Here is a 15,626-nt window from a genome sequence, read left to right on the forward strand (position 1 = left end):
TCCGTTATGTGGAGTGATAAATGCTGTGTCAGTTTTGTAGCTTGCAACTGTCTCTGTAAGATATGTCTGTTTATCTTTCTGTCACACACACATACTCACTCACTCACTCACTCACTCACTCACTCACTCACTAACTCACTTTAATTTGATGGGAGACCTGCCCTGGTAAAACAACATACCTCCAGCTTTGCAGATGGAACTACTCGTTTGGCAGGAAGATCTATGTGTCCAACTCACATAAAAAATAGTGGCACAATCTTAACTTGTTTACATTTGTACAGTTGCTTTAAACATGTGGTTAATGACAAAAGGTTGGCACGGGACCCCTGAGCCACACTATGGTAGCAGACCTCGGTAAAAGCTATAGCTAGAAGCTGGCCAAAGCAGCCATCATCAATGGAAGTCTACTTTAAAACAAACCACGTTGAGTCTACGTAAGAGTAATCATTTCCTGACCATGCAATCACACAACTAAGCAAACATGACTGACGTGCTTAGGGCAGCTGCTTTTGCAATTGACCGTGGCTCTGCTGTAAATCTGTACAGATATGGCCTTATATAGTTAGAAGATGGAGGTGGTGAAATAAATACGCTTGCTGCTTTTAGTTTAGTCACTACGTCCGCTGTCCTCTTATGGCCTTCAACCCTTAAACACCTTCATAGCGTGTGTTTTCTTTATGAAACTTAGTCTGCAATCTGGTGTTGCTATTACTTCTTCCTGCTACTTGTGCTTGTGCATCCATCCTCTGGTTATTCTGAAAGAGCCCACGAGACAGCATAAATCTTTCCAGCGCCTCTGTCTCTCCCTCTCTCTTTCTCTGTCTGTCTCTCCCTCTCTCTGTCTGTCTCTCACAAGCTCTCTGGCTGCCCGTCTGGCAGGATGTCAGCTATTGATTTATACAGGCAACATTTTAGCAATGATGGCGGCGTATGGGCCGTGCCAAACGGAATACAACAAACAGGAGATCAGGTTACAGAAAGGCTGGCTAGCATAAGTGAAGAGGAAGAGAACGGACAGTAGCCAGCCGTACATAAAAGACATACAAGTAATACTAAAATGACACCTTTTAAAAGGGACACATGGCATTATGAAGGTATAGATCAGGTACAAGGAGGCATGGTTGAATATTGGTTGTTTTCAAGTACTGTATAAAGGCTTTCTTTCACTGTTTTGGAGTAGGGTAATGTGCAACAACTAAATTGTCCAATATTAAGTTACGATTTTAGATTATTATCAGCAAATGAAGCCACATGCTTTGCAGTTTATTCTCAAAGCAATCCCACGCAAACACAGGTAAATTGTGAATGCCAGTCAGTGTAAGTCAGACCTATTGACGGCATATATTCTGAATTAACTGTTGATCAATTCTGATTGGATCACAGAAGGTTGTAACATCACATGTTTCCTATTGAGCCCTACCTACCACTTACATTAGCACATAATCTGTTATCTCCCCAAAAAGTCTTTACACATGTCTGAGGTGGGAAAATGGTTAAATCAAAAACGGTAAAATGCTACAAAGTTCAAATGGTAAAACCAATTTAGTGAATAAGTCATGACTTGCATGTGACGTAAATGTCCATTGCAGCATCTGCTGTATTGAAGACACGAGAAATGGCGGCAGTCCTCACGATCATATACCATCATTCTGCTTTTGAGACACTATGCCTTGGACATATGAAGCCTCTGAGTGCTGTGTTGAGATTTCCATGGTTGAGACCCTTTTAAATGGAGTTCCTCGTCAGCCGGGCTTGGTTTGCTTGTATAACAGAGGCTGTCCGCTGCTGAGTCACACTCGACTGTTATGACAGTTGGGTGCAGACTAAAATGGCACAGAGATGTCCGGTTCCTGTCTTTAAAAAGGTTAGCTGCTCCGTAACATGGAAAAGCTATGGGTGTAACTTTACAAGCTTATACTAGTTTGGATGTATGCATGTAAGATAGGCGTGCATTGATATAACTTCAAGATAGACAACTTGTTTTTCAGACAGTGAATGAACAGTATAGTGAATGCACAAAATAATTTTAGCAAATGAGTATGAATGACACATTCAGATATTATTATATATTTGGTTATGGCATTAGAGTGAGAAGGTACCCTGGAAGAACATGAGTTTAATAAATAAATCAAGGAGAGGGAAGAAAGGCTCTGAAAAGTAGCACTTAAACAATTATTAGCCCCTTGTTCCGCTGATGCTACTACTTAATATTTGATGACTCCTTCCCTTTCTTCTGGCCTTTCTCCTCCTCCACCTCTCCCCCCTTACCTTTTGCTGTTTCGGTCAATGGAAAAAGTCAGTTGATCTCTGTTATTTAGTGTCAGGACAAACAGGGCCTGGTTCCTGAAAAAGGTGTTGAACCTTGATCAATTCCCATACTCAAAGGGACGTCCTTTTGACTTTGAGTATATCCCCAAGGTTCTCCATTTTGGATTTTGGATTCTTGCACAGATTTACAGTAAAAGCATCCGATCGATCTGAGCTAAACCCAGTGGGAGCGCTTCCCTGCTTGTGTTTGATCCACGATTTGACACAGAGGAATAAAGAGTTTTAAACGGTACCGGCTAAAAAGGGTCGATAGTGAGTTTGTGACCAGAAGTTCCAAAAGAAAAAATATATATACACTCACGATCAAACATGATATCTTTGTTTTGGGGGTTTCTATTCATAAGCTGTGACTTGACCTCTCTCGTCTTTTTCAAACTGACACACATTGACCGTTAGTCATCAGGTCATCAGTACTTTAACAACATCCTGTCATGAAGGAGGGAGCAAAAAAATCCTCACCCTTTTAATAGCTAAATCTCAAACTCTCAAGATGCTTTCTGATTGGGTCTGTTCCTGTCAAATCGTATTTTGGGTCCAATTATCTTTGGGTCTGTTTGGTTCAGGTTTCACTGTCCACAGCTGCCATTCAGATTGAGTATCTTTCTTTTTGAACTTTGACCTTACCAACAAATTCAGTACGCAATGCCGTTATTAACATCATTACCTCCCTGTCAATACTAACGCACTCGCTTTCCACTATTGGCTTCACTTAGTACTTGCATCATACCGTGCTGTCTTCAACCTCCGACCTCTTCATTTACTTCCTTCCAGTCTCAATTATCCACTTCCATTTTGTTCACTGAGGACAGTCCCGTAAGACTGCACATTGTCTTGGCAGCACCCAGTTTTAAATTTGTACACGACTGCCAAATATTATATGCCAAAAAAAAAATTAATTGGAAATTCAGTAATAAGTAACTGGCTTTATTTTTTCTATTTTTTATTGCAGCAGTCCATTTCAAGAATTTGCTCACTTATATGATATGTGTAATGCTAAATATGTCTGGGGCTTCTGAATGAGAATTACTAACTTACAAATCACCTATAGTCTCACTGAGGAGCAGTAACTTGACTAGTTAACAGCAGATGGCAGTGTAAGCCTTAATGGAAAATAATTTCCAGATCAGGCAAGTCAGGCACTGCTATGTGTGAGTGTTTGCCTGTGAGTGTGTGTGTGTGTGTGTGTGTGTGTGTGTGTGTTTCAATGTGCGTTCGGCCATTCAGTTCTGTCAAGCTGCGATCTGAAACGTATCAACTGACACTTTGTTGACAGTGGTGACAGATAAAGCACAATCTCTCTCTTGCTCACTCTGACACACACACACACACACACACACAGAATTGAGGTTACTGTACTGACCACAGACATTGTCCAGGCCGTAGTCTTGTTCTCCGTCTCTCGTAACTTCTGTCTCCACAACAGACAGCGCTGCACTGCCACAGATGCCTATGCCGATTAATTCCCCATCGTCGTACTCATAGGCAAAAATATTCACACACACACACACACACACACACACACACACACGGTGTCCGTTTATGCGGGAGACGAGACAGCTAGTAAACAAAATTGTACACACGGAGGAAGATTGAGAGATACTTTTGAACCTACATTGTTGCACCCACTAAATCAATAATGCACAGACACTGCGGAGAATAAAGTAAGATGTTTTCCTACCTTCATGCTTATTTGCCCGAAGCATCCCATAAACCGTCCATAGAGCCCTCGGCCCCGCCCTTTCCCCCAGCTTCTCTCTTTACTTTTCTCCCTTTAACCCGTGCGGGCCGTGTATGCAAGCTACAGGTTCAGCTCGGTGCAGCTGCGCACCACTTTTGCACCGGGTCAAAGGGCATTATAGAAGTATATAATTTTTTTAATCGCGTTAATTGTTCTGTGATTAATTAATCGAAATGAACGCGTTAATTTGACAGCCCTAATAATAATAATAGCGATTTTATAATGATAAAAAGCCGTTTCTGTATTGGTGAAGTATTCCTTTAAGTAAAAGGTACTGGTCTAAAAATCTACTTATGTAAAAGTAAAAAGTAGCTGATTTAAAATGTACTTAAAGTAAAAGTTACTAGTTACTTTTAACGGCAGGAGGGCATTATAGACAAGGGGATATACATCTCAAACTAGTTTTGTTTAATTAATGCAACACCTTTACAAATTAAAGTGCAAAAATTAAACAAATCCTGTCGCCACACATTTATGGATGTATACTGTGTCATTATACTTTAGATAAGCAAATTTGGAGATAATAATCTGTTAATGTGGGAATTTAAACCGACTGCAACTGCAGTTCTCTGTTTATAGCTTGTTTAATAATGTAATTGTGTATAATTGATCCATACCATGGAAATTGCAAGGTTAGGCTGCTCGATTATGACAAAAATCATAAAATGATTATTTTGATTGACATAGTGTTATCACGATTATTATATACAATTATTCATTGATTTAAGAACATCATTGACTTATTTAACCTTCAACATCATGACTTTGGACTTTAAACATATCCTAATTGAACTGAAAACAAGGACAATGCAAATAAGTAAAAACTATTTTTAATAATTAAATTAAATAAGTATGTCAAAATAAAAATATACCTTTGCAAATGGTGTTGATAGGGCACGTCTTTTGCTAGCAGGAAAATGAGGGCATAATTAATGTATGTCTCATGGAGCTAGCTGGATAGGCAAGTTGCATTGTAGGCTACAGTGTTCTTACAGTTTTTTACGATTGCTAAACCACAGTGGGCACAACTGGAACGACAAGTGCAAAACTCTAACAACAGTATGCAGAGCGGTTCATTCGGGCCAAACTGTAGCTCGTTTTTCATTGCTTAAACACAATTTTCAAAACTCTACACACCTATCTCATGGCTTAACCACAGCCTGCACAACAATGTGGATTTCCAGCACTTTTTTCAAATGCTAACACACTGCTGCCACAACTGTAAACCACACATTCAAAACAGAATGAATGCCTTTCAAACACTCCGGATTGCAATTTCAACTGAAACACTAAGATGTCTTGTTTTAGACTTGTTAGTGAACATATATACAGTATAAAGGGGAAGCTCAAAAATATATATTTTTTTGGAAAAGGACAAAGGAAGACAGGTTGTTGGAGGTAGAAGAGTGGCAGTGAGAGTGTGGATGTGTGGAGGAAGACCTAGAAGACATAGAGCTGTAATGTCTGATGAAATACAGTAAGGGCAACACTGATAGACCCTGTTGTGAATCATGGTCTCGCATTGAGAGAGGCAGGGTTGAGAGTGCAACCCAATCTGCAAAAATCTAAAGTTGTAATCTGTAATACAAATTTTCCAGCAAACAAATAGCTTAGATGTGCATCCTTACAGTAAATGACAACATTACAGGAATTGATTTCTGTATTACAATTATAGAATATTTACACAGATAAATACTACATTTGGAAATGTTTTCAATAAAATATACAAAATGTGTATCTATTGAAGCAAACTTCTGATTTTAATTTATTTTTGTTTTCCTAAAAAAACTATTATGTTATAAAATAAACAATTTCATGTGAACGAATTTCACCCTTTCATCAAAGAAAATATTATGTAATTTGTGTGAAATAACTAAAATTATTCAAACTGTAAAGATTAAAAGTTTGTAATTTGTGTATTGGGGTTTGATGCTAGTGTTTGTACTTTGAGCAGGTTCTGAGTGACAGTGTGTGTTATCTCAATGAGGCTGGTTCATAGTGTTTGCTGCACTGAACCTGTTTTGCAGGTGAGGTGAACTATTCAGCTCCAATGACTGTTGGTAGTGCATAGTGTAGTTAGAGTTTTGCACATTGAGCTACAGTTGTGCCCACTGTGGGTTAGCAATCGAAAAAAACTGTAATTGATGACTGTTGTGGTGGAAGGAGTCAAGGAGTTTTAAACTTTGTGTGTTTCATATCTTTTTCTCTCTCTTTCTATGGCTTCCTCAGTGGATCTGTTTGCTCGAAAGCATAAACGTGGTGGGCCAAGGTGGTGTGGCTGTGTTCTATTGTGGCTGTGTTCTATTGTGGGTACTCTGTTCTGTTTGCGGCAGGGGTCACCTGTGGTTTTAATAGATGTACTGTTGACACTTTGTGCTTTTAGCTGACATAGTACAGTTATACAAGGAAAATCTAAATCCAGGGTGCAATTTGTGAAAACTCTTATACTGCCCTTCATACGAATCCAATTTGCAATAAGTATTATGCTTTTATATTCATTTTATGTTTTCATTTGTGTGTATTTTTTTCACAACATAAACAACCATTTGCATAACATTAACCTGCTGGCATTAAAAGAGTTAAAATCCTTCAAATGGTTTGTATGGTCAAGACTAAAGTTGAAAAAGAAAATGATCAACTTTTTTTTGGAGGGGGGGGAGGATACATTCATATCAAATAGATATTTGTACTCCTAATGGCCCTCAAATGGGCCAAAGGAGTACAGTTAATGAATGATTTTTTTTTTTTTAATGATGCACTGTCGGAGTAAACATGCTCAAGAGTGTCTGTCCCCCCGTGGAACGCTTATCATGCTAGAAAATGTTCAGAAATATGATATCAGGTTTGCCTGATCAAAATCTTCAGCTAAAATGTCACACTATTGGGGTGAGCCAACTGTTGTATATTTAGGGCGTTTAACTAAACAGCAGAGCAAGAGCTGTCCTAACATATGCATCAAGTCAAGTGTTAAGTAAACAGCAGTGACACGTAGCTGTCAAGCTTCAGGAGAACAGTGCCCGTCTATGATAATACTGTAAATATGTACACTGTGTGGGTACGTATATATATATATCCTGTACTTACCAGAGTCTTTGACGTCCCACAGCAAAAGTATCAGATCACCCCAGAGATCAACATAACTTAAGGTTTGTACAACTTTTTATTTTAGAAGACTTTAAAAAAACTTTAATCATGAGCAGACAGACATCAGATTAATGCTGCTGATAAATGGGTATTAATTTAAGAGGTTTTAGCTGAAAGCCTTTGAAACAGTGGTCAGAGTTTGGGCTGTTTTAATATATTATGATTTACAGTGAAACATTTATACCATTATTGACACTACTAAAGTCTGTTTTCACAGGCATTGTTTAAACAACCTCTATTTGCTATAAAAACAACTGATCTAGAGAGTATACTAGCTTTTCATTTTGGATTTTGATCCACGTTCATGTGATGAAAAGAAAATCGAATTATTCACTAAAGTTGTCAATGTAGAGATTGATTACATTACACTACTTTTAAAGTCTCTTTACTGGCTAGTTAGTTGCAGAATTAATTTTACGATCCTGTATTGGTTTATAAAACTCTGAACAGTCTTAGTCCTAGTTATTTAACAGAATTTATTTTTTCATTTGATGAACCCTCAGGTCTTCTTGCAGTGTTTTTTTAATAGTCCCTAAAGTTAGAGGGAAAACTTGTGGTGGGGCGTTTTTCTGTTCCTATACTCCACATCTGTTAAATAGCCTGCCTTGGAACCTGAGGGACAGTGTTGATATTTTTAAAGGCAAACTCGAAACCTACATCTTTAGTCAGTGTATAAAAGGCTCTGAGATTAATGGTTACTGTCGCTTTAAGAGCAGTTGCTCCCAGTCTACAGGTGGCTCATCGTCTCTCTGTTACCTGCCTTATTGTTTAATTCTCTTGTATTGAGTTCATGAAAATGTAAGTGCCTGTTACTTTGTTTCATTGTGAGTGTTAATCAATAATGTGTATGTGCAAGTTTGACGTTGGTTGTTAAGCTAAGTTAAGCTAAGTTAAGCAGCGTCGTTTGGTTGCTATGGCAGTTGGCTTATTACGTGAAAGGGAGATGTCCTGCACATGCAGTGTGCCGCTTGGCCCCATGTCTGCTCTTTGGCGCGGTCATGTTATGTAGAGTCTGTTTATTTTATCTGAGTATATTTTGTGTATGATTTCTCCGGTATTATGATTGAGGCTCTGTTTAGTTATTTATATCAGCCTGCTATACTGTATATATGTTTAGCCAATAGTTATTTATTTATTATTCTTTATACAACTAATTGTGTTTTATTTGACTGTTTTATAGAAAACTGCAAGACAATACAGAGGATTTAAATAAATACGGCTGAAAATAATATAGCCTAAAGAAAGCTACGTCTCCTCATCATCATTCCTTGCACTCTGATCGGTGCACCATTCCTGGATGCTATTCATACCTACTGATCTAGCCCTCCTGCATTATCACTAAAACAGTCAGGCTTTTAATTAAACTAAATATTGATCCATCTATTTATCTATTTTAGGCTTTACATTGAACAACTCATTTAACTGAATGTGTTGTGTTAATACAACAAAGCTAGCAACACGCCCTTTTACTGAGCCTAGGCTGTAGGCTATATTAACATCAGCGCACAGACAGAAGGGACAGGAAGCAGATTATGAGATGTTCACTTATTTTGACAAAAATATTTCTCTAGAATCGCAGACCACACCTTTTAAATGTGTTATTTTTTAATTTATTTTTATTTATTTGTTCTGTCAGACTTGTAAAAACTGTCTTTCATTTTGTAGAGTTTAAAGGATGAGAAGAAAATGGATGAAAATCCTCCTAATAGTTGGAGCTCTTGGTCTATTGGTTTTCCATCTCTGGAAAGATGTTTTTGTTCAACATACAACCGACCACCTGCAAATAAACGAGAGAAAGGATGACAGCACAAAGAAGCCAACCACCAAAACGAAGCCCTATGTTTATTCTTGGCCAAAATGTCAACTAAATATGTCTGCTGCCCAGATTGAAGGCTTTAAAACCTTACCTCAGCGCATTCAAGACTTTCTCTACTATCAACACTGTCGCCATTTCCCCATGCTACTGGACCTTCCTGACAAATGTGGAGGAGCTGATAAATCAGCTCAAGTCTTTCTTCTGCTGGTCATTAAAAGCACACCTGACAACTACGACCGCCGAGAGGTGCTGCGCAACACCTGGGCCAAAGAGAAGGACCAGAATGGTCTGCGGATCAGAAGGGTCTTCATCTCAGGAACCATCCACACTGGGTTTGAGAAAAGAAGAATGAACACACTCCTCACACTGGAGCAACGTGAGTACAATGACATCCTCCAATGGGACTTTGATGAATCATTCATCAACCTCACCTTGAAGCAGGTTCTCTTCCTGGAATGGATGGAGAGAAACTGTCCCAAGACTCGCTTCCTGCTAAATGGTGACGATGACGTGTTTGCCAACACAGACAACATGATCCAGTATCTCCAAAGCATCAAGGATAATGATGGAAGCAAGCACCTCTTTGTTGGCAGTCTGAATGTAGGCATGTTGCCTATTAGAGAACCACCACATAAGTATTTTGTCCCAGTTCTGATACAAGAGGCAGACGTGTACCCCCCTTACTGTAGTGGTGGGGGCTTCCTCTTGTCTGGCTATACAGCTTTGGTCATACATAACATGTCCCAGTACGTTGCTATTCATCCAATTGACGATGCTTACATGGGGATGTGTTTGGCCAAGGCAGGTCTCAGTCCAGCTTCCCATGAGGGATTCAAGCCCCTTGGACTGCACGTCCCCTCAAATAAATTAGATCTATACGACCCCTGTTTTTATAGAAAGCTCATTTTGGTTCACAGATTCATGTCAGCTAAAATGTATTTTATGTGGCATGCAATAAATGATCCTAATCTGAAATGTAGTGGGCCTTAAAGGTGCAGTGTGTAAAAGAAATAATTTTTTCTTACCTTTTTTCTTTTTCTAGCATTCTATATTTACTTGGAAGCAGAGGCCGACATGTTGCACCACCATGTTTCTACAGTAGCACAGAGAGGACAAACTTTACCTCCTTTCGCATTTTTTAAATATAGTGGCCGACTGCTAAACATGCACCTGTTGGAGGACGAAGAAGTAGGCCTAATATAGAATAAATAACTAGATACATTTTCACCTCATCACTTGATATTGTGGAAAGACTTGAGGCAGTGGTGGATAATGCCATCTTTAGTAACTAGCTTCTTGTCCTTGTAGGCCACAGTAGCTTCTATAAATGATCTGAACGGGAGGGGTAGCAATTTGTGTTGCATTCTAGATTGTTCACCACTAGATGTCGCCAAAATACACCTTTATTACGCACTGCACCTTTTAAAAAATGTATGTGATCATGATATGTGACTGACTTGATTTGCCGAGCAGCTTTGCAGTGAGTTGTATGAGTTCATTATTCACTTATTTTGTGGTATACACTGAATACTCTTTGCAATATACAAAATGTAATATATACGTTCATCATCTTATCCAGTAAATAATGTTTCTAAGTAAATAATATTGAATTAATGCAATGAGCTTGCGAAAACAAGACAGCATTTTTTATAAGGATTTGGCTAATAATTAAATTTCACCAATATATTAGACAAGTGGCTGCCTGTCTAGCAGGTTACCTGGAAGATTTTAAGTTTGGTAAGGTAGATGGGAGAATTTGTAAATTTGTATTGCTCATGTACTGTGAACATTAAATAATGTATGATAACTAATATGGTTTACATATTTATTACATCCTGGCATCTCCTTCTTAAACTGTCTTGAGTCAATCATTCTGTCCTCTAGGCTACACAATATTTGCTACTTAGCCTATAATGCTGTTACAACTTCCAGTTAAGGCCATAGCCGACATAGCCTCTTTCACCAGTGATAATGAACTAGACTACTCTCTTGGCCAGTGTAAACTAGTGTGGGTGGAGGTGTCAGTAGTACCCCTTTACCCCTTGACCCTGGCAGCGCCTCTAATCTGCACGGAGGAATGAGAGGCATTTTTCAGCTGCACACAGGAGGAGGAAGCGGTGGGAGGGGAAGTAACTACGTAGAGCAAGAGAGAGAGACCCAGGCAGCCCGTCAGTGAGTGAGTGAGTGAGTTAGTGAACCAAGTTTCCAGCGACTAGTCTACTCCATCACGGAAAGCTAAAACAGTTTGAAATGAACTCCATCGTCGGCTGCAGGCGGGATTTGTGCGGCGATACGAGGCCGTGACCGCGGGTAGTGTGTGTGCGCGCGCCCGTGTGTGTGTCTGGGGGTTAGTGGGGTGGCGATCGAGGCTCGGTCCGGGCCCGGTGCTCCGGAGAAGAAGCAGAATATGGGTCAAACTGCTGTGTCTGCCGTGTCTCAGACTGCGAGCGGTGAGTTTGTTTGTTGGTTTGTGTGTGTGTGTGTGTGTGTGTGTGTGTGTGTGTGAGTGAGTGTGTGTGTGTAGCCTACTCCCTCCCTCCTCCTCCTCCTCTCTCCAAGGACATTCCGCTATCTTAACTCAACTTCTTCGTTTTCTTTTCTTGAAAGTCTTGTCGGGATAATTTATGGAAACGTCCTCTCTCTTCAACACCCAAACAACCCGCCTAATGCTTTCATGCTGATACGAAGTTAGCCCACTACATGATGTAGTAAATTAATTGAAATGCTCTTGCACCATTAAACCCAGTTTCTGTTTCTAAATTTATCGCCCCGGCTGTGTTACCCAACTGCAGTAAAAACAAGTGAAATAGCCAGTTAGTTTTAAAGCAGGATGTGTTGTTGTGTAACCCAAGATTTGTTTATTGAAGGCTGCATTGTTGGTGCTGGCTGCGTAATGAAGTGCACTGTGTTTGATGTGAGTTTATGTGTTTAGCAATAGCAGCCATTTGACACTAGTCCAGATCTGAGCAAAGGAGAGCAGCTTATGATAAACCAGTTTGTTTTCCTACACCATACTGAGCAGAGGACTGTGTGAAAGATTGTCAAAAGTTTATATTTAAAGCGGAGTCAGTGATTCTGTAGAACGTTTGTTGTCTAAATCACTTTTGGTCAAAATGAGTGAATATCTCCTTGCGATCCGCTATCTGTGTGTGCACTTCAAATACATCCAGTGTTAATACACTGCCTAGGCTCTGTAAATGTTGGTCCCCCTTTGTTTACATACCCTTTGTTTACATGCCCATTTACAATGCCTATGGCTGTGCATTTAAAACAGATCATGTCAGCGTGCCGCACACACAGTAGCTTAGGCCTATGAGGACATATTCATTTTTGAGAACAACTGTTCTCCAGAATTGCTGACTCTAGCTTTAATTCACAGACAGGAACTCTATAAACTAAAACAAAATGTTTATGTCAAAATGTGAGCTTGCTTATATTTGGCAAGGTTTCTCAGAACTCTTCCTCACTTATAGCTGAGGTTATAGACATGGAACCTTGTGAAAATGTCATTTCACGGAAACCATCAAAGGTTTGGTGTTTATTGCTTGGAAAATGATTAAAACAATTGCCATGTCATCAAAATAGTTTATTTAAAATGTGTAATTTTATACACAACACTCCAAAAGATAAAATACTACAATATAAAAATATATATAGGCAATAACCCCTTTCCTTTCCTTTTAATCTCAATTCCTGTGATTGAAGGGCCAGGTTGAATGCTCACTGTGCCCACTATCAGTGGTCTGGAATTGAGCACCTGATGAATTAGGAAACCAGCAATTCAATATGACGAACCACTGCTAGTGAGGAACAATCTTTTCAATACAGGCAAAATAAAAGTAAAACAACAAACATAAAGTAAGTTTCTACCTCAGTCCAAAATCCCTTTTTCTTCACATCATTTTCACATTCAGGAAACCATTTATTGAGCCCTTGTGTCCTGCGTTTTGCTCGTAGGCTATATTGTACTTCAATATATCAGGTATAGACCAAAATGTGTCTGTTGCACCCAGTGTGGAAAATTGTCAAACATTGCCATTGAAGTTGAAGTCTTTGTCTTGTTTACGTCTTCTTTGCTTCTGACCATCTTTCTTTGCTGACCATGACTCTGTCTGCAGAGGAAGATAATGTCCAGGCATGGGGCGATTTAAAACTTTAACGTCACTAATTTCACTGGCCAAATAATCGTGTGTGTGTGTGTGCATGAGAATTATCACAATATTATCCTAATAATCATCAAAATACTCTGTCTTTAAAACATACTGGAGTCACTTTACCTTAGATGTTGTTATACATATGTATCTTTTTTGTTTCCTAAATTCCTTAAATGAGGTATCCTTTAATTTATCATAGCTGGACTATTGAAAGCATTACTCATAGTAGGCACCGTTTGATAAGAGGAAATGATAGAACAGGTTGTATTAAGGCAATGTTACAACTGAATACATTTGTAAAAGTTGGAATGCTGCCCTTAAGTTAATCTAAAATACTTGTACTCGAGAAGGATTCAGCACCCCAACAGAAGGTGCTAACTGCTTACTGTAAAACAGAAATAATGTATGGATGCATCATACGCTTTTTCACTCACTGATGAAGCTATACAGAATGATCTTAAGATAAAATATGAGATTAACTTCACCTGCGGCATTTCCAGTAAGCACAGGAGTGTATGAGAAAGTGCTGTACCTTTTTTAATGCTTACTAATCTTTTTTTAATTTTAATGTCATCTTTAGCCATGTCCGCAAGTCATTAAGTAAACGTTTCTGATGTGTTCACATATTTTTTTTCATGGGAACGCTTGAAGGCAGCGAGGTCCAGCAAGTGAGGAAGTTACTCCGGATGAAAACAAAACTGGACTCCTTTTTTTTTTTTTTATGGCGCTGTCAGCATTTTCAAATAAAACCCAAATTGTTTTGTAGCTCACTTAAGCCAACGTGCCTATAGGAACCTGGGGGCTGTATAATGATCTATTATAATATGCTTTTCGTGGCTGCATTAAGGCTTACATAATGCTACCGTGATGTGCTTCAAATGCTGAATCCACAGTACTTAACAGCATCGTATAGGGGGGAAATGATTCTGTCAGGGTGATATTGAAAGATCATTAATATAAAACTGATATCCTTTTCTGAGCCTTGATGACGCTGCGTTAAAAAAAAACACTGTTAGAAGCTGCAGCTTCCTGTTTTTGATTTCTTTCTGGTTTGTTGCTCTTGACTCAACATGAACCTCTCTGGTGTGGTGAGTTAAACAGCGACTGTACTTCTCTGGCCTGCCTGCATTGGGGAGAAAAAAAAATAACTTGGAAGAAATTACCAAAGTGTTAAAACTGCAGCTAATGCCCGGGTGTGGTCCCTCCTCCTTCACGCTCACGTCCTACACCTTCTTCTTCTTCTTCTTCTTCTTCTTCTTCTTCTTCTTCTTCTTCTTCTTCTTCTTCTTCTTCTCCTCGCTTTTTTCCCACATTTTCATTCGCTCAACCTCAGTTTCCACTTCTTCCTCTGTTTTGGTGACGTCTGGTTCCTCCCTCCCCGGTGACTTGTGAAGGAAGGAAGCCTCTCCCTTAGTTTCCCCCCTCCTTCTTAACACATGTGTTCCTGCTATAACATCTGAGAAAAAAAAACTTGCTGCTGGCTTTGTCACAATACATCGCCACTTGTCTTTAACCCTACAATTATGCCATAAAGAAAATGTATAGAAAAGCTGAATCGCTGCTGAACCATTGTGAAAGTGCATAGTTGCCCTCTGTCCTGTTATTGTATTGGACTGGATAAGTCCCTTGTGTTTCTGATTATTCCACACTCACTTCCACAGCTGCTATACTGTATATCCTAGACCTAGACCCTGTCTCACTCACTCTTTTAGCATGAAATGAGATCATGTGATTCAAAAGTAAAACGCCTCGGTGCAAAATCCACTGTCGAGTCAGCACTTGTAATGTATATATTAACATCCCAGAGTTGACCCCTGAGGTGGACTAAAGAAACGTTGGTTAAAATAAAAAGCTTGTACCTGTCATTGTTATTTTTAGGTTAGAAAAACATTGTTTTTCTTGCACGGATTTCTCTCGCAATGCAGTATTGTGGCTGAAACTGTTCACATTTGCTGATCTTGTTGTATAACAAATACATTTTTTTTTTATGATCTCATCATTGGCCCAAGTTTTGCTTCATCATAATACTTACCATTGTATTCATGAGCATATTAATAACCACAAATCCCTGAATTGGTGCCCAGTTAATCTTTTCTTGTACAGTCATAATTTGTCTCTCTTTGGCCGTGAGGTTAAAAGCTATATTGTATTCTTTAACTGCCGTTTTTACCGATATATGACCGTGCTGTCACTTCCTTTGTCGTCCTCTGACAGTTGTAATTTCTGTACTTATGTGTCAGGGGGCGGGGTGTGTGGAGGGAGCAATGGGGGAGGGGTGGGTGAACATGACATGAGCCAACGTCAGCTGTTGAATGAGTGAATCGGTTTTATGATGTTATAGTAACTTGATTGTTAAAAGTTTTTCTTAGGTGTAGGCACGCAATGAATGAGCTGGGGTTAAAATAGGCCAAAGTACCTTTGTTAAGGTTATGGGCCATTTGTCCTC

General features: G+C 39.2%; 2 protein-coding genes across 2 annotated transcripts in view; both read left to right on the top strand.

Moving 5' to 3' along the window:
• phactr2 (phosphatase and actin regulator 2) overlaps nt 1-15,626 on the top strand; it is a 42,431-nt gene that overhangs the window by 7,259 nt on the left and 19,546 nt on the right. The window lies entirely within an intron of this gene.
• On the top strand, nt 7,164-10,659 carry LOC307257168 (N-acetyllactosaminide beta-1,3-N-acetylglucosaminyltransferase 3-like). Its single transcript, XM_080036316.1, has 2 exons — nt 7,164-7,212; nt 8,876-10,659. The coding sequence occupies exon 2, from the start codon at nt 8,886-8,888 to the stop codon at nt 10,014-10,016; it is 1,131 nt and encodes a 376-aa protein (XP_079892442.1). The 5' UTR covers nt 7,164-7,212; nt 8,876-8,885; the 3' UTR covers nt 10,017-10,659.

This window comes from Ammodytes marinus (assembly GCF_949987685.1).
Source record: "Ammodytes marinus genome assembly, chromosome: 11".
NCBI lineage: Eukaryota > Metazoa > Chordata > Actinopteri > Uranoscopiformes > Ammodytidae > Ammodytes > Ammodytes marinus.

What these genes read in the sequence shown, in the direction of transcription:
- LOC307257168 (XM_080036316.1), top strand. Translation starts at nt 8,886, where the DNA reads ATGAGAAGAAAATGGATGAAAATCCTCCTAATAGTTGGAGCTCTTGGT.